The following is a 20,560-nucleotide window of genomic DNA, read 5'->3' as shown; positions in this document are numbered from 1 at the left end:
GAGTGTAGTTTCTAACATATTTCTTAAAATTGTGCAGCACAAATCAAATGTCTCATGATTGTTCGAGCAGACTTGATACTGTATTGGCCACTGTGGTTTTTGCTCAAACACATTATTTTTTCAGCTCTGGAATATTCTGCATAGCATTTTATTCGGGCATGACTAACAACCAATTGTCCATCTGAATGACTTGATACTGTATTGGGCACTGTGATGTATCATGAAATCACTAGTTTGTTCAAACACATTATTTTTTCAGCTCTAGAATATTCTGCATAGCATTTTATTTGGGCATGATTAACAACTAGTTGTCCATCTGAATAAACAGCAACTGCCAAACTGTGTCCAAAAGCAGAGTTAACCCCCCCCCCCCAGAGTGGCAGATTATACAGCTGAGCACAACATGCTTGATTCCAATACCTGCTTCATAGCTCATGTCATTTGGATCACCCTTCCCCTTTCCAACACCTTTCTAATGAATTACATGTATGTGAGCTGTCCTCGCACCACACCTTTGATCCACAATATTCTGCTTGCAAATCAAAGAAAGTGCTAGTATCCAAAAAGATATAATTAAAAAACTGAACATTAACAAAACTGTTAGCAGTGTTCTAACCCATTTGTTTTGAAATACAGAAATTACTTGGGTTCCTGCTATTAGTTAAGTTTGCTTGATCAGAATTTCCATAACATCTGCACTTATATCACTTTGCAGTTTTCTTTGACTGAAACTTGCTGTGCTATATAAGATGCATTTTCATACTGTCATAAACTTTTCACACAGATAGTTACAGAAGCATAAAAAGAGTAATCTATCTTCGACCAAAGGGTTTATTTGAACATTGAGTGTTTCACTAGGCATGATCCTTCAGGAAGTGGCATGCATGTCTTCCTCTGATCTCTGAACTGACTTACCCAGCCAGTTATGGGATGATAAAATGGGCTATAAACCATGGTGCAACTTGGGATTTTACACATTTGCAAATAATTGCCAGAGGTGAAAGAAATGATAAGTGACAGAAAAAATTGCAGGGTGGACAGTTATTGAACCATAAACACTTGTATTTGTTGTAGCCGCCACTTACCCTTGCTCCATCAAGAACACTAGCCAGAAAAAAAAAATAAAACAAACTGAAACTTAAAAAACAGTTTTCCATGCTAGAATTGAAATAGTATATGTAATTATTGCAGATGATGTGTAAAACATGTCAAACCAGCCAACATAATAAGGGGAAGACCTTATGCAATGTAAATAATTTAAGGAGTGCAGGTAACAACTCAATAAATAGTACAGGTACTTAGTCACTGTGGGCACATAAACAAGATAGAGAACATAGCTAGCTTTTGGATAAATCCATTTTTAGAGGTACAGATTACACATACATGCACGCACACCCACCCACCCACTCACTCACTTCCCCCCCCCCCTCCCCCCCACCACCACTCCCCTCTCTCTCACACACACACACACACACACACACACACACACACACACACATACATGCACACACAAACATACACGCTTGCACAGCTAAATTCTCCCAGACGACTACACTGTGCTAGCACTTCAACTCCTACAGCTCTGAACCTCGACTTGGGTGAGAGGTGGTGGATGGTGTGAGTGAGGGGCGAAAGGAAGTGAGTCTTGTTGGGGAAGGGTGGTTGACAGCTGAAAGAGAGAGGCCACTGGTACATGAGACAGGAATGGAGCACAGACACTAGTGAGCTCATTCTGGCTGCAAGCAGAGGGAACTGTATGCAGTGTATGACGACATAGAGTAGTGAATTACGAAGTGAAGTTAGAACAGAGGAAAGGGAGATTGCAAGGAAGAGGGCGTAGTGCAGGATGAGTGCAGATAGGATGTTGGGGCAGGGGTGTAGAGGCGTGTGGGGAGGAGCTAGTGGATTTTGCATAGTAGTAGGGTAAATAATAAGACTATTATCTTACAATACTGATTTTACTAATACACTTTTAACGGGTACTTAGGCATAAATTTGATTGACTGTGCACACACCTGAACTTGACAATCAAGGTTTTATTATGTTCATACCAAAAATGAGTTGCGAAATGGAATTCCACTAAGCAATTGGCTATATTGTATAAGTCTCTTTGTATGAGATACATCATCTGGTGGCAACATTTAATGAACAAGCTGATTTGCAGTGTACAAATTAACCACCAGTAACATGTCATCACTTAATTATGTGATCCCCAAAATGGAACGTACTTGAAATATATATCATGTTGATTTATTCGCCAAAAGAATCATACAGAGTACAAGGACATAATTAAAGTTACATAGCTGTTAATAGACCAAAATATAATTAATAAAATATCATTTGCTTCACAATAAGACAATAGATTTGCTGGGGCACAGGTACCACAGTATAGGTTCAATATTTTTAATTACTGTCTTCACCAGAAATCATTGCCATTTGAACTGACAGATTTCCCAGCTGAAATTGGTTGCTCACTTGAGACAGATGCATTGGAGATGGCCTGCTGTTCAGTTTCATAGTTTAGGTGATTCTGATTATCATTAATAGGAAGCACATCACTTTTGGATGTTCCAGCTTCAGGTTCAGTTTCGGTATCAGTGTCACAACTGGGTACAAACAACTGATCACCACTGGAAGCAGGAATAAATTCTGCATCACCTAAACTTAACCTCTCACTAGCAATATCAGTCAGTTTATGTAAGATGAAATCTTTTTTAGAGTCTTTTTCCTGATGACTGGCAGCTTTCTCATCTTGCAGTTCTTCTGAACTTTCTTCATGTAATAGAAGATCAGAAAAGCGGGGATTAGATAAAGCCAGTGGTTTTGAAGAATACTCTGGAGGTGCCTGAAGTTCCATCAGCTGTGCACCACCGTTTTCAGTTGTTGTTTGGTATAGAATCTTTGTATTTTCTTCTGAGTTTGTCTCAGTGGCCTGAGCAGAATGAGGATTCTCAGCCAAATCAGACAGGACTAATGTTTTTAGTGGTTTTTGCTCATATAGTTTTGCAACACTATTTTCATCAGCCAAGCCAATTCTTTGTCCTTCAGTCTCTTTCCATATTTTCTTTGAATCTTTTAATATTTTGAGAGTACTGTCTAATGGAGTCACCAAATCATGATTTTCTGATTCTTTGGTATTTGAATGCACTTCTTCAACTGTTGCTTTAGCTTGATGGCCACTTAGTGCAGTAATATTTTGCACTTTTTTCATTGCTGAAGGGTCTGAGCCATCAACAGTCTCAGCAACAAGACCATGGTATCTTTGAAAGCACACATTATTTTTTTCTGGTACAATCATATCTTCATTGGTTGAATATATTTTTGCTGAATTCAGTGACTTATTCTTATGTGTATTATGTCCACAACTAGCGTTGAAACTCTCCATAGTAACTGAATTATTAAATTTATCAGCATTTGCAGAACTATTTCCTATCGTACTACTTAACAATGGAGTCTTGTAGAAATGTGTTGTGTGAACCTCTCTCTGAGCCTGCATTTTAGTTGTCTGGTAGGAATCAATATGTGCTGCAGCAATGGCATTTAAAGACCTCTGATCACGACTTGAAAGTGAATGCTGTGAAATTATTTCTGATGATGGAATATTATAGATTATGTCAGATAAACAAATGTTGGAGTTTTGTGTTACTGTTGGCCTCATGGTGTGGTGTGTATTTTGTGTTTCTAATGTGATATGGGAACCTTCTGCCTCAGTCGTTCCTGCTGCTGTAACCAGACTTTCTGAAGAGAAGTTTCCAACTCTCGGAGGAAAAGGTGTCAGTAATTTTAACCCAGACGGATTACCTGTAGCATCACTTTTATTGGGACTATTATTATGTGGACATTCAGCTCTGACAGGATGTTGTAGTAATCCTGCAAGCATGTCAGACACTGGTGTTGCCCTTTGCTGTCGAAGACAGAATTCACGGTAACTGCGGTCCACTGCTTCACTTTCTTCCTCCAATTGTCGAAGACGGCGGCGGGCATCTCGCAGCATCTCTTCTGTTGGGCTTGTGTCTTCCGAAGAAAGAAGTACACGGCGAGGAGCAGAAAAACGTCGTAACCTCCTAGTACGACTACGCCCACTGACCGGAGTTTGTGTTGAAGCAGGTGCCACACATGCTACAAGAAAACAATACTATCAACAGGTGAACATAGTAAAACTTTCTTTGAGTGTATTGTTTGTTTAAGAATATTAATTAATTACAAATCAAAAAATGTGACATATTAGTGAGTCAGATGAGAAGAGGAACTTGATTAATATCCACAAATCTTCAGTTTACATAAAAACTCAGTCCTTGATAAAAATATGCAGTTCACTTTGTGCGAGAATTTTAATATTAACTTGTGACTGGCTACAAAGGGAAAAATAATGATACTGGATTTACTTGGTTACAACAGTGTGAGACAGAGAGTGAATTTTCCATACAGAACGCAAGAACCAGTCACACAGTTATAGAGAACACATTTAGCAACTGTTCTTTAATTGTGGGGCACATGGTGAGAAAAATTAATAATGGGTTGTAGATAACAACATATAAATGGTAACAATGCAAGGAGTTTAGGCAGAAGTATATCCAAAGATACTAAACAAACTGTTTAGAGATATGATACATTTTCAATATAAATATTTATGGGTAATCTCAAAGTCACACATGGTAAGAAGTCCACAATTTGAAACTTGATATACTAAATACAGCACATTTCCATTAACCTCAATAATTTCCTTGCATTGTCATTTCTCATTAAAATACAGAATTATTCATAAGTACCTCTGTGGTTTCAGGAGACGAATACCCAAAAACAGCAAGACGTATAGAAAAATGAAATATATCAATGGATAGAGCATCTTTCCAAGTTTTGATTCATAACATGCTCCATGGCATAGTTGAAATGGGGGCAGACGTGTCATAACATGTAGATAAATCATCCACTCCATACTGCTGCACTGAATTACTGTAGTTCACATCAGCAGATAAACAATCCAATGCACAAATTTCCAAAGTGATCTGCTGTTGCACCTTCCCATGCAGTTCATTTCAGTGACCCCAGTGTACTGCACACACATACTGACATTTGCCACATTGAAATTAAGCTTAGTGAAAAGTTCAGACAGGCAGGTACTAGAGATGTGAAAATATAGTACAGTGAAAAATAATGTTAGTATGTCACAAGATTCACATAAAAGCACAGTAAAAAATAATGTTAATATTTTGCATCAGAACATCAGGGGATTAAAAAACAAAGTAGATGAGCTTCTTGTTTGTATAGAAGATATAGAAACTGAGGCTGGAATAGATGTACTATGCCTGTCTGAACATCATATAGTCACAGGTATGGAAATGGTAAATGTAAGTGAATATAAGCTTTCAGCACATGTAAGTAGAGACACTATGGAGAGAGGAGGAGTTACTATATGTTAAAATCAGTCGTAGTGTGAAAAATTTGGAAACTAAAAAAATTTGCCTAGAGCAACATGTAGAAGCATGTGCATGTGAGCTTAAACTAAATAAAGGCACTTTTATAATTTTAGCCGTGTATAGGTCCTCATTAGGAAATTCCCAACTATTTTTGAAAAACTTGTTGTGCTACCTGTCAGACAATGCAAAGCAAATTATTGTTTGTGGGGATTAAAACTTAGATTTTCTGAAAGAGTCAGACAGAATGCTTGACCTTGAAGTATTACTTGGTTCTTTCAATTTGACATCTGTTATTGATTTTCCTACTCGGGTGGTACAGGAAAGCAGCGCACTGATATATAACGTTTTCATAGACCAAGGTAAATTTAATCAAATAAAAACTTTTCCTGTTAAGATTGGTCTGTCTGATCATGATGCACAGCTGGTTACAGTATTTGATATAGCTCCATACAGTAATGCAAAACAGTCCTCCAAAATAGTGCGTTCCATTAACGGTTTAACACTTCAAAATTTTAAGGAAAACTTGCAACAATTAGAATGGGATGAGGTGTACAGGGAACATGATGCTAATTTAAAATTTAACTTATTTCATGAAACCTTTGTGAGTATATTTGAAAACAGTTTCCCTAAGAAAACAGTGAAATATAATTGTAAGAAACCATGTAAAAAGCGATGACTCACTAAAGAGATAAAAATATCTTCTACATGGAAAAGGGAAATGTATCTTATAGCTAGGAGGAGTAACGATCCCAAAAGAACTTGCCCGCTTCTAACAGCCATGTACCGCAAGTCTCTAGAAGAACGGAAGGTTCCAAATGACTGGAAAAGAGCACAGGTAGTCCCAGTCTTCAAGAAGGGGCATCGAGCAGGTGTACAAAACTATAGACCTATATCTCTGACGTCGACCTGTTTGTAGAATTTTAGAACATGTTTTTTGCTCGAGTAGCATGTCATTTTTGGAAACCCAGAATCTACTCTGTAGGAATCAACATGGATTCCGGAAACAGCGATCGTGTGAGACCCAACTCGCTTTATTTGTTCATGAGACCCAGAAAATATTAGATACAGGCTCCCAGGTAGATGCTATTTTCCTTTACTTCTGGAAGGTGTTCGATACAGTTCCGCACTGTCGCCTGATAAACAAATTAAGAGCCTACGGAATATCAGACCAGCTGTGTGGCTGGATTGAAGAGTTTTTAGCAAACAGAACACAGCATGTTGTTATCAATGGAGAGACGTATACAGATGTTAAAGTAACCTCTGGCGTGCCACAGGGGAGTGTTATGGGACCATTGCTTTTCACAATACATATAAATGACCTAGTAGATAGTGTCGGAAGTTCCATGCGGCTTTTCGCGGATGATGCTGTAGTATACAGAGAAGTTGCAGCATTAGAAAATTGTAGCGAAATGCAGGAAGATCTGCAGCGGATAGGCACTTTGTGCAGGGAGTGGCAACTGACCCTTAACATAGACAAATGTAATGTATTGCGAATACATAGAAAGAAGGATCCTTTATTGTATGATTATATGATAGCGGAAGAAACACTGGTAGTAGTTACTTCTGTAAAATATCTGGGAGTATGCGTGCGGAATGATTTGAAGTGGAATGATCATACAAAATTAATTGTTGGTAAGGCGGGTACCAGGTTGAGATTCATTGGGAGAGTCCTTAGAAAATGTAGTCCATCAACAAAGGAGGTGGCTTACAAAACACTCGTTCGACCTATACTTGAGTATTGCTCATCAGTGTGGGATCCGTACCAGATCGGGTTGACGGAGGAGATAGAGCAGATCCAAAGAAGAGCGGCGCGTTTCATCACAGGGTTATTTGGTAACCGTGATAGCATTACGGAGATGTTTAGCAAACTCAAGTGGCAGACTCTGCAAGAGAGGTGCTCTGCATCGCGGTGTAGCTTGCTCGCCAGGTTTCGAGAGGGTGCGTTTCTGGATGAGGTATCGAATATATTGCTTCCCCCTACTTATACCTCCCGAGGAGATCACGAATGTAAAATTAGAGAGATTCGAGTGCACACGGAGGCTTTCAGACAGTAGTTCTTCCCGCGAACCATACGCGACTGGAACAGAAAAGGGATGTAATGACAGTGGCATGTAAAGTGCCCTCCGCCACACACCGTTGGGTGGCTTGCAGAGTATAAATGTAGATGTAGATGTAGAACAATGAAACATTATAAAAACTACTGCACTGTATTAAGAAAAGTTATTAAAAAGTCCAGAAGTATGTGCATTATGTCTGAGATTAGCACATCTGATAATAAAATTAAAACAATTTGGAATATTGTGAAAAGGGAAACAGGGCAACTGAGAGCACAGGAAGACTGTATTTCTATCAAACACAATGAAAAGTTTGTTAACAAGAAGTGTTGTAGAGAAAATAGGTTCCAGATATTCATTAGAAAATGCAAGGCAGTATATGGAAGAAGCAGTACCTACGCAATTTGATAAAATTGAAATTCAACCCACCTCTCCCACTGAAATTAGGAAAATAATAAATTCACTCGAAAGTAAAAGCTCACATGGAATTGATGGCATTTCCAACTGAGTACTAAAAGCTTGTTCCCAACAAGTAAGTAGGATCTCAGCCACATATGTAGTAGCTCACTGAAACAGGGAATTTTTCGAGATAGGCTGAAATATGCTATTGTTAAACCATTGCATGAAAAAGGGGATAGATCTGATGCTAACAACTACCTCCCAATCTCACTTCTGACAGCTTTATCCAAAATTCTTGAAAAAGTAATGTATTCAAGAGTAGCATCACATATTTGTAAAAATGAAGTACTAACAAAATGTCAATTTGGTTTTCAGAAAGGCTTTTCAACAGAAAATGCTTTATATACTTCCACTGATCAAATATTAAATGCAATGAATAACCGAATATCACCCATTGGGATATTTTGTGAACTCTCAAAGGCTTTTGATTGTGTGAACCATGAAATTCTTCTAGATAAACTTAAGTATTGTGGTATGAGTGGGACAGTGCACAAATGGTTTAATTCATACTTAACTGGAACAATGCAGAAGATTAAAATTAACAGTACAGGTAGTCTACAAAAACCAGCAGTCTTGGGTCCCTTATTGTTCTTAATATATATTAACGACTTGCCACTCTATGTTCATGAAGATGCGAAGTTAGCTCTTTTCGCTGATGATACAAGTATAGGAATCACACCCAAGAAACAAGAATCGGCTGAGGAAATTGCAAATATTGTCTTTCAGAAAATTATTAAGTGGTTCTCTACAAATGGACTCTCACTAAATTTTGAGTTTATACAATTCTGTACAGTAAACGGCATAACACCATTAATAAATATAGACTATGAACAGAAGTCTATTGCTAAGGTAGAATACTCAAAATTTCTGGGTGTGTGCATTGATGAGAAATTGAACTGGAAGAAACACATCAATGATCTGCTGAAACAGTTAGGTTCAGCTACATATGCTATTAGGGTTATTGAAAATTTTGTTGATAAACATATCAGTAAATTAGCCTACTATGCCTATTTTCATTCACTGCTTTCATATGACATCATATTTTGGGGCAATTCGTCATTAAGAGAGAAAGTATTCATTACACAAAAGTGTCTAATCAGAATAATAGCTGGAGCCCACCCAAGATCACCTTGCAGACATTTATTTAAGGAACTCGGAATATTCACAGTACCTTCACAATACATATATTCACTTATGAAATTTGTCATCAATAACCCATCCCAATTCAAAAAATAACATCAAAGTGCATAGTTACAACACTAGAAGAAAGGATGATATTCACTATTCTGGATTAAATCCCACCTTGGCACAGAAAGGGGCGAATTATGCTGCCACAAAAATCTTTGGTCATTTGCCAAATCATATTAAAAGTCTGACAGATAGCCAACCAACATTTAAAAACAAATTAAAAGAATTTCTGAATGACAACTCCTTCTACTCAAAAGATGAATTCTTAGATTTGAAGTAGTGAAAAAAAAATCTATTATTTTGTGTAAAGAAAACTTATGTTAAAGTGACATGTTCCACATCATTACGAAATGTCTTATTCATGATCTATGGAACAAGGATTAATGTATGTATGTATTGCAAAAAGTGTTCATATTCATCATCAGTGTTCTGCCCATAGGCAGGTTTTCACATGGTTAATCCCCAATGCTCTGCTGTCTTGTGTCCTCTTCTTCAGGTCTGCAATATTTCGACTTCCCTTGATGTTGTCTATCATCTTGTATCTCCTTCTTTCTCTCAACCTCCTCTCAAAAGCTACAACTTCTAAAGTTCCTGTTGGCAAGTGTTGACTCCTCAATGAATGTCCCATCAGTTCTTCTTCCTTTGTCTTACAGCTTGCAGCAGTCTTTTCCTCTCACGAACCCTTTCCCACATTCTTTCGTTACTCACTGTTTTCCTCAAGCTTATCCTCTTAATTATCATCCACAAGCACATTTCAAATGCTTCTAGCTTTTTTTCATCCTCTCGTCTCAGTGCCCATGTTTCTGCCCCACAGACTGTCACATGCCAGAAAAAAACACTTGCCAAGCCTTTTCTTCAGACCTTTATCTAGTTTGCCACATAATAATCTCCTCTGTCTATTGAATGCCTTCTTTGCTACAGTAATGTGAGTTTTCACCTCCTGGTGGCATGGAAAGTCGTCAGTGATTGTACTTCCAAGATATTTAAATGCTCTTACTTGGTTAATAATAACTTGTTCCTTTTTAATATTTGCCAGCCTGCTTCCCTTGCCAATCACCATACTCTTTCTTTTTGCTGTATTCTTTTTTGTCCTATATTCCACACAAACTTCTCTTACTCAGCATTTTATTTACAGTTCATTTACTTTCTGCCACTAATACCATGCCATCAACAAATCAAATTTACTCAGCATTTTATTTACAGTTCATTTACTTTCTGTCACTAATATCAAGCCATCAACAAATCATATTCATTCTATTCTCTTTCCATCAATACACATTCATCTTTTTCCATCTAAGCCTTTCGCAATAATCTCTTCCAGGCATAAGTTGAACAACAAAGGGACGAGGCAACAGCCTTGTCTGACACCCCTTCAAATGCTGCTTCCTTTGATATTTCATTTCCAAACCTTATTCTTACTTTTTGTTGTAAATATAGAATCTGTGCCAGGCGTTTCTCATTCCAATCTACTACTTTCCTCTTCAAAATATCCACTGACTTTTCCTCTCTACCCCATTAAAAGCTTTTTCCAAATCAATAAAAACAACATAAATTTCTCCATGTTTCTCAGTATATTTTCCCCATATGATTTTTAACAGGTCAGTAGCATCTGCTGCACCTTTTCTTCTTCTAAATCTCAACTGTTCCTATGCAATCCATCTATTCAACGTGCCAGATAGTCTTGTGTTCAGCACTCTCAGCAATACTTTAGCTGCATGAGAAATTAAGAGCTCTGATAGTTGTATGGTCCTCACATTTTTTGGTATTTCTCTTTTTCTCAACTGGTATCATCTCTGCTGCAAGAAAGTCATCAGGCCACTCCCCTTTGTCGCACACTCCTTCCCCTATTTCCCAAACTCTACAACACTTCTGCCAGCAAGTTATCGATTCCACGTGCCTTCCAACTCTTCATCTCCTTCAGTACCTTTCCTACTTTTGCTTCCAAGACGCTGTACTCCTTTCCATCTTACAGCACACATCCCTTCTCTTCAACCTAGATTTCACTTGGTATATGCTCCATCATATTTTGACATTCTACATAATCTTGCCATCTGCTCAAACTCTCCTGTGGTTTTTCAGTTAATGTCCTATCCACTCTTTCTATTCCCATTTTAGTCTTCCTTCTTTTACTTTAAAAAACTATCTCCCTAACATATCTGTACATCATTTCATACTTTCCTCTCTCTCCATTTTCTCTGTTATCTCACGTTTCTCCTTCATTCATCTTTCTCTTACATCTTCAGTTTCACATCTTAATTCATTATTCAATTTCCTGTACCTCTTTTTGCCTTCTTCATTTTCCACATTTTACCAGTTTCTCCATGCTCTATCATTTTCAGCTTTTTTTCCATTATCCGTTCTTTCTTGATATTTTTGGACGCCCTAATTTGTAATACTTCTTGGGCAGAGTCCATGAGTTCTTCCTTCATTTTTATCCACTGGTCATTTACTCTTTCTTCAACTCTACCTCTTTCCCATTTTTCCATGAACCTGCTTTCAACTCTGAGGCCTTACTTACCTCCTTGAGTATCTCTAGTTTAATCTTACTTTTGCTTCATTCATCATCTGTAATGTGAGTTAAAAACTTGGAGACATGCTCTGTCTGCTGATATGTGCCTCTTTTCTGTATGTCTTGTAGTTTCCACACACCTACCTTCTGAACCCCCAGAGATACTTATCAATAACCCTATATAGCAAGCAAAAATACAGAACTAACAAGTAACTAATAGCATTAGACTGTACTATAGAAGGAGGTGGGAGATCCATAGCAATGCAAAGGAAGTGACAACTTAGTCGCAGGACTGCATTTACAGACAGTACTGAAAAATGCATAAGGACAACATAAGGCAATCAAAATCATGACCTGCAGTACGGAATAAGGATCTCTCTGATAAAAATTACACCTTTATGGTGTGCTGAAATCCATCAGTGCTGTATAAAACATTTATCATTTCCTGCCTGTGGTTGGTAAGTAAGGAATTAAACTAAACTCTGCCCAAAAAGGCCATGAAGGCCCAACGGTACCGACCAGCCACCATAGGGGCTTGTAGTCAGCACACCACTCTCCTGGCCATATGTCAGTTTATGGAACTGGTTAAGTAAGGAAGATAAACAAAATTTTAACAAGTTAGAGTACAAAGAAACTGGTCAAGGAAACAGACAAGAAAGACATCGAATTAAATATTAAAACACTTAAGAGCAAGGATATGTGGCTGTAATCAAAATTAAGAACAGTGCATATCAATATACACATTATAATTCTGCACAAAGTCACAAATTCAGTTTCTTCTTTCAGGTCAACGAGATTTTACACAGATGGAAGTAATCATCAGTTAGGCCACATTATAAAATATGAAAACATGTTGTTGTTGTCTCCCCAGCCTGAAGACTGGTTCCATGCAGTTATATACGCTAATCTATACTCTGCAAGTCTCTTCATCTTTGCATAACTATTGCAACCAACATTCCACTTGAACCAGCTTACCGTAATCAAGCCTTGGCCTCCGTCTACAGTTTCTCACTCCACACTGCCTCTGTTACTAAACTGACTGTCCCTGTGTGCCATAGGATTGGTCCTATCAACCAACACTTTTTTTAAATCAAGTTGTGTCATAAATTTATTTTCTCCCTAAAGCAATTCAATACCTCTGCATTGGTTATTCAATCTAAACATCTAATCTTCAAAATTCTTCAGCAGCACCAAATTACAAAAGTTTCTGTTCTCTGTGTGTCGGTACCACTTACTGGTAATGTTTCACTTTCCTACATGGCTACACTTCAGATGAATACTTTCAGAAAAGACTTCCTAGTACTTTAAATTTAAATTAGATGTTAAAATATCCTCTTTACTACTGCCTTTGTCAGCTATTTTGATCCCAAAATAGCAAATCTTTTCTGCTACTTTCAATAACACATCTCACTTCCTAATCTAATTCCCTTAGCATGACCAGATTCAATCTGACCACAATCCATTATCCTTGTTTTACTTCCATTGATATTAAGCTTATAATGTATTTTCAAGACATTGGCCATTCCTTTCAAGTGATCTTTGAGTCCTTTGCTATCTCTGACAGAATTCAATGTCATCGGCTAACCTTAAAGTTTTTATTACTTCTTTATGAAGTTTAATTCCCTCCAGATTTCTCTTGCTTTCCTTTACTCCTTGTTCAATGTACAGACCAAATAAGATGGGGGGTTAGACTATAATTCTCTTTCACTCCCTGCCCAACTACTGCCTACCTTTCATGTGCTTCAACCCTTTTACTGAAGACGCAAGCCGTGAAAGCCTACACGCTATGACCTTTTATCTGGTTTCTATATATGCCAAATAACTTTTCTGCCCCTGTATTTTATTGCTGCTACCTCCAGAATTTCAAACTGTGTTCATTTCAGCATTATCAAAATGCTGTAAAAGTAGTTTTGAATTTTTTCAGTCTATTTTCTAAGATTAAGTAATGCAAATTTCAAGTTAGCATAACAATACAGAAACCGTAGATTGCTACTCACCAAATAGAGGAGGCGTTGACTGGCAGACAAGCACAATGAAAAGAATGCTACAAATTTTTATCTTGGACAATGCCCTTTATCAGAAGTAGAAAACTCGCACGCATTCATGTAAGCACAACTCACACACACATAGCCACTGTCATCTCCAGGCACTAAAATTACACATAGTGTCAGTACTGTCTCGCATGTTTCAACATTCTTACAAACCAAAATAGATTTTTCTAAAATTTGGAATCCACCAGCCTTGCAATTCTTCTGTAAATAATTTGTTTAGTACTTTGTCTATTAGCTTATTTAACTGACGGTTCAGAAATATTCTCACCTGTCAGCACCTGCCTTCTTTGGAATTGGCATTGTTATATTCTTCTGAAGCATGTAGGTACTTCATCTGTCTCATATATCTTGCATACTAGGTGTAATAGTTTCATCATAGCTGGTTCTGCCAAGGATTTTAATAATTCTGAGTGGATGTTGTCTGCGCCTTGTACTTTGTTTCATCTTGTGTTTTTTAGTGCTCTGTCAAATTATCCTTGTAGTATCAAATCTCCATTATCATCATCCACTTTCCCTTACCCTACCATTATTTCGCAGCATCTGCCTCTCTCATAGTCATGCACTTGAAAGGCCACCACCACACAGGCACATCACTAGCCAGGCACCTTCTGAATTCTGAGCAACAGCCTCCAGAAGACATTCACTACTCAGGACTATCTACTGCTTCTTTCCCACGTCTACTGGTGCATCACATCCTTCTGCGAATAGTGTTACCAGCCACCAGAGAGATTTCTATCAACCGTGGACTACCTCGGTTCCACCAAATACACGTGTGGATGGAGAGCTTTAGTTTAAGAATTTGCTGCACTGTACTACTAATGTACATCATACTTGTGTACAATTGTAAATATCTTTTTTGTGTGTTTTGCTAATTAATTAGCATTCTATGGTCTACTTAGGGACTCAATCAACAACCAAACAGCTTTGCTTTAGACAAATCCATGAAACTGGCAGGTGGTAGGGGATGTAAAATATGATCATGATTACAACAAAAGGATATTACTTTCCAGATAATGCTTTTCCACTTCTTTCCCCTCCCTCTCCCATAGGCTGCATTATTCATGCTCTGGTTGAAAAAGTGTATAAAAGATTATGGGGGGAAAAGTGCATAAACGATTATGGGAAGAGCACAGAAAAATTGTACAACTGCATAATTCTCATCCAATTACATCATATGTAGGCATCATGGTTTTCACCAAACTCACTGATAAAGAATGAAATTTCATACAATAAAAGTAATAACAGCTTACAGTACATGAAATGAGTCAGCTTACTCTCCAAAAGCATTGAAAAGAAAACTGTAACTTATGTTTACAGAAAATTATCAGTAATTTACTATGGTGTGCTGGAGTCTTGACACTGTCCAGTCATTTATTAATAGTACTGCCTAGTCTTCTAAACATCCACTAATCACCCAGACCAGGATTACCTTTCTATATTTTCAATAACTGATACTCAAAACTTCTATATTTTCCCTCAGCATCTTGATTATGTGTTATAATAATAGAGTAATGAGAAAAGAAAATTGTACTCACTTGCACCTGTAGCACGGAAATGAAGTTCTTCATCCTCTGGGCGGTAAAACACCCTTTGCTGTGGACTACGAGGTGGTAATGGAGGAGGAGGAGGGGGAGGGGGAGGAGGAGGAGGAGGTGGAGGTGGAGGTGGAGGAGGAACAGATGGGCTTGAATCTGCAGGAGCCACTAGATGTGTCTGAGCAGGACTATGAGAAACTGATGGCGCCAAGTGGAGTTGGCCCCATGTTCGTAGTTCTGATACTTGTACTTGTTGTTGTCGCATCAAGTTCCGAAGTTCCTCATTTTCCTGCTGAAGCCGCTGCACCGTGGCACGGATTTCTTCAAAATCCTACAGTAAAAGCAAAGTGAATAGATTTCCAAAATATATACATTACAGAATGAAAGTTAGGCATTTCTTCATTAAGACAAGATAAACTTTGTAAATGACCTATGCAAAATAACTGGAAAATTCATGAATTTATTTCACCAAAATGCATAAAAAATGAACATCTTAATTTAATTTTTTGTGCAGTTATATTCTTATTTGAAACACAATGTAAACTCTCTGTCAAGAGACTGAAATGTCTCATAACCAATATGCACCTCACCTTCCACATAGTAATGTAATGTAATGCCTAATGCCTGTGAGATATGAAACATGTAAAGCACTAGGGATACTGTAGTGCACGTGGATTTCATACATTTTGTAGCCAATGTCCTATGGACATGTTACTGAATGCTGTATCAGGCTATACATCTCAGTGTATGTAATGTGCAGGTTAGGTCACCAAGAAGACTCATTTTCTACCAGAGTGACCAACAGAGACAAAGCAGTGGATCCAAGGGTTCTGATTGTAGGAGTCTACAAGTATTCCATCAGGGATCTTTCACTGGAGATACTTGCACAAATGTTTTCCATTCACAATGTTACTGTGAAGTGAGAACTGTCAGAACAATAACAAACCCAGTCAGAGTTTGACATCAGGAACAGAGCATCAATGCTCAGTTGTCTGCAAAAATGGATAAAAGGTTAAATGAATTTAAAAGGCTTTTCAACCACCCACTCTGCTACATGATAATGAATAAGAGAAAGAAAAGCAAAGGCTGTGGCTTAGCTGCCATTTGTGGGATCTATTTCTGCCAAGATCAGCAGGATTCTCAACAAGCTTAACATTAAGTGTATGCTCTGTCAACCTATGAAAATACGAGGACTATCATGAAATAAGGGATATGAGAGATATCATCATTGAAGCAGAAACAGACTTCAGAGGACAAAAGACTAGGGAAATGTTTCTGAAGGTGAAGTACCTCTGCAAAGGTCACCAGGCCAAGCAGAAATTTGTCAAAGATTCCCATGATAAGATCCTGATGAATGATTCCCATGATAAGATCCTGACAAATTATAACAATACAGTTGAGAGATGGAAAGAGTACTTTCGACAGCTGCTAAATGATGATGAACCTGAACTGCCCAGTTTGATTTCCAGTACCCAAATACATCCAATCCAGATTATCCCCCACCTACCCTGGATGAGATAGAATCAGATACCTTAAGCAGAAGACTCCAGGTGAAGATCGAATACAGGCTGAAATGATCCAGGCAGGAGGAGAGAAACTTGTAGAAAGAATACACCGACTGATACAGGCAATAAGGACCAAAGGAGAACTACCAGCACAGTGGAAAACAGCTCTGATTTGTCCTATACACAAGAAGCATGACAAACTGAAATGTGACAACTATCGAAGAATCTTCCTGTTTAACGTCTGCTATAAGATCCTGTCCAATTGCCTCATACACAGAATTCAGCCAGTGGTAGAATCAGTGATTGGGGAGTTCCAGGGAGGTTTCCGGCCAGGGTGGTCAATAGTAGATCACATCGTCAATCTCTGGCAGCTCACTGAGAAACTGGGTGAATATGGTAAAGATTTGCATATTTTATTTGTTGACTTTAATGAGGCCTATGATTGTATACATTGCAAGAGCCTTCTCAGCTGTTTAAGGGAATTTGGCATGGCGGAGAAACTCATCAATCTGATAAAGATCTGTCTGTGGGAAACGCGCGCAAAAGTGAAGATGGGAAATCGTGTAACTGAGGAATTTGAAATTGTGACAGCACTCAGGCAAGGAGATGGGTTGCCCCCTACCCCGGTCAACTTTGCCCTCAAGAAGATCGTACGCGTGATCTTCCAAGAGAATGAAGGGATTGAAATCGAAGGAAAGAGACTGACATACTTGACCTATGCAGATGACATCTATTTACTCTCTAGGTCTGAAGAGGAGTTGGAGCAAATGAGCAGAGCATTAAAGGAGGCTGCCAGCAAATTTGGGCTAAACATAAACGAAGCCAAGACAGGGTACCTCGTTATGACGCATGGTCAAAGTCAGACTGCTGGTCATCTACAATCACTGCAGGTGGGAGACCAGTCCTAAAGAGAGTGCATGAATTTAAATACCTAGGGCCACTTTTCACTGAGAACTTGTCACGTGAAGCAGAGACCAATGCCAGAATACAAGCAGGAAACCGATCTTACCATGGCCTAGCACAATTGCTTTGGTCCAGATACCTCTCCAGACATTTCAAGATTCGACTATACAAAACCATGATCCAGCCTGTTGTTCTATATGGCTGTGAGCCATGGAGTATCCAGAAACGGGGCTTACATAAGGTCCTCATTTTTGAGAGAAAAGTGCTTCGGAAGACCTTTGGTCCGGTTCTGGATGCAAACACAGGGGAATGGAGGATCAGACACAACCAAGAGCTTGAGGAACTATACCAGCAGACCAACATAGCAGGAACTGTCAAAGCCAAACAAATGCAGTGAGCCGGCCATGTGGCCCGAATGGAAGATCACAGATGGCCTTGGAAGGTCCTGGCTTTCACACCTACAGAGAAAAAACACCAGGGAGATCCAAGAAATGTTGGAGGGATACTCCATGAAGATTTAAACCAAGCATCAATAGATGTGGACACATAGCAGCAATGGACAGAATACAATGGAAGAGGAAAATTTTAGCTGTGTGTGGTCCATTGGGCCTGATCATGTAGAAGAAGAAGAAGAAGAAGAAGAAGAAGAAGAAGAATTGTGAAATGTGAAGGATGATCTTGGATTATGAAAACCAGGAATTTATAATATACTTTGTCAATTTGGAATGCCATACACTGACCAAATAACTAGGAAAGTGGACATCAGGTGCAAAGAACATCAGAGGCACACCTGGCTGAGAAAATCAATTAAATCAGCTATTGCCAAGCACTGTCTGGAACTTATCATTCTATGATCTATGAGAAAACAAGGGTTCTGGCACAGACTGATGGATGCTGGAACAGCATTATAAGAGAGTAAATAGAGATAAAGTGGCAGAACATCATATTCTCCACATTTACACAGCAAATGAATGCAGCATTAATATCTCATATTTTGTTATACTTGTGTTTTCATTTAATGAATAGTTCATTACTTTGGCGGTAATTTTATTTAAATGTTGATTGCAAGTGCTATTAAATAACTGTGCTAATTTAAAAGCGGTCAGTTGCATGTGTTGTCGGACACCAACTTTGTAAAAAATGCCAAAAGATACTTCTGACAAGCAGGCCTAAATGATTGTTTAAACTATATTTAACAACAATTCACTGTCATTTAATGTGAGTACACTTGCGAAAGAATGCTGGCCTATTCAATTATGAACCAACTGTTACTTTTATTTAAATATTGTTATAATATATTAATTTAGGGCAGGGAAGTGGTCAAGTGAGTCAAATCGTATCTGTAGAGCTTGAGAAGCATGTGTTCTTGATGGGCCAATGAGAGGTGGATCGTGGTGGAACACTGATGGAGTCCAGTGGAGACTGGGACTTCCCGAGTGGAACATTCATGGGAGTAATTCTGCACACTTTGTGGTGACTTGTGAAAGAAGACAGATCTATCTAGAGTAATGTGTGCGATTCAGTCATATAGATGATTGTTTCCGGGTGGTGAATGGCTGTTATAATACTCTAACTTTTGAAGGTAATTTATATTTCGAGAGGTCGGAATGTGCTCCAGAGCAGGACTCTGATTTTTGCCACTTGATTTATGGAACTGAGAATAGACTGAGTATGGATTACTACTCTTTGTATCATGTGTGTTAATTGGTGGATCATTACATGAAACTCTGAACTGTTTTGAGCTGGTGAATATTTTATGTATTGTGATTGCAAAATGGACTTCGTTTTTGCATAACTTTGGAGACTTCTTAGTCTGGAGAATTTGCTAACATTCTCATAACGCTCTCAACATAACTTTAATGCATTTGATAAAGCTATTTTCTGCATGTATTTTAACTGAACATCGCAGGACCACTTCCTGTTTGAGATGTCCTTTCTTGGATAAAAATTATTCAACATAATTTTGTTGTCTACATCAGTTACAGACATGAAAACAGAATCCTTTTTATTAAATTATTCACTTATCTTTTATTTTATATTTCTGTGTATTTTATTAACTCACAATTCTAGCCAATGCGTAGACTGCAGAGTCACAGCTACAGGGTATTATTTGCAGCGAATTAGCTGTGAGGCTTGAAATCAGACATGCACAGTTTGACCCTATGACTGCATCGAGCTATTCTTTTTCAAGTGGAACCATGCATAGACCAAGTACCTGAAGTATAAGTAAAACCACAACTGGTTTGCTCGTATGGAATGCTGTTTGGAAGAGCAACTATTCTGCAGTAACTGTTAGGTACCATTGCAGGGAGCTGATAAAGAGAGTTGCATTATTGAAAAATTGTCCAAGAACAATGCTGATATCCAGCAGAATACCTGGCATCTCAAGATGTAAACCCAGTCATCATTTGGACAAGAGTAAGGAGTTAACCAATATGTATCAATAAACTCCAAAGAGTGCTGTATGGACCAATCAACTTTTACTGTAACTATGATGAATTTACTGCTCTTTGACATTCAGTTTGATTTAATAAGTTTAGTTATTTGCATAGGTATGATCAATATTTGATCAACTGCTTTCAAATGGAAGTTCTTTGTTCCATTAACCAAAATTTTCATGTTTTAAAAGTTGGTTCTGATCTAACAAATAAACATTTTCGGCTACAACATGAAACTGCTTGAAATTATACATCACTTCTCTTACCAATAATTTTAATTACGTTTGTTCCTATCAGGTGTCATTGTAAGATTTAAGTTTTTGTTTCACATTCCCTTCTAAAACATTATGCCAAATCTTGCTGACATATATTGAAAGTTAGAACCACATTGTATTTGTAGTGAGATAATAGGTCTTGTGGGGTATAACTTCCATGAAAGAACTGCTCCACTTGCTTTCTGATGCTTGAAAAAAATAAAATAAAAAGGAAAGAAACTGACTT

The 20,560-nt window shown here is 38.1% G+C and overlaps 1 protein-coding gene across 3 annotated transcripts in view; it reads right to left on the bottom strand.

Moving 5' to 3' along the window:
• Positions 1-2,225: 2,225 nt before the first annotated feature.
• The window catches only part of LOC126198477 (uncharacterized), a 169,469-nt gene continuing 151,134 nt past the window's right edge, over positions 2,226-20,560 (bottom strand). For all 3 annotated transcript variants that reach the window (XM_049934838.1, XM_049934837.1, XM_049934839.1), the window contains exons 6-7: positions 15,214-15,544; positions 2,226-4,119 (exon numbers count right to left, since the gene is read on the bottom strand). In XM_049934838.1, coding sequence (XP_049790795.1) covers positions 2,417-4,119; positions 15,214-15,544 — 2,034 coding nt within the window. In that variant the 3' untranslated portion in view covers positions 2,226-2,416. The remainder of the gene's footprint in view (positions 4,120-15,213; positions 15,545-20,560) is intronic.

The sequence above is a fragment of the Schistocerca nitens genome, chromosome 8 (genome assembly GCF_023898315.1).
Source record: "Schistocerca nitens isolate TAMUIC-IGC-003100 chromosome 8, iqSchNite1.1, whole genome shotgun sequence".
In the NCBI taxonomy this organism is placed as follows: Eukaryota; Metazoa; Arthropoda; class Insecta; order Orthoptera; family Acrididae; genus Schistocerca; species Schistocerca nitens.
This window is presented reverse-complemented; position numbering and strand designations above follow the sequence as displayed.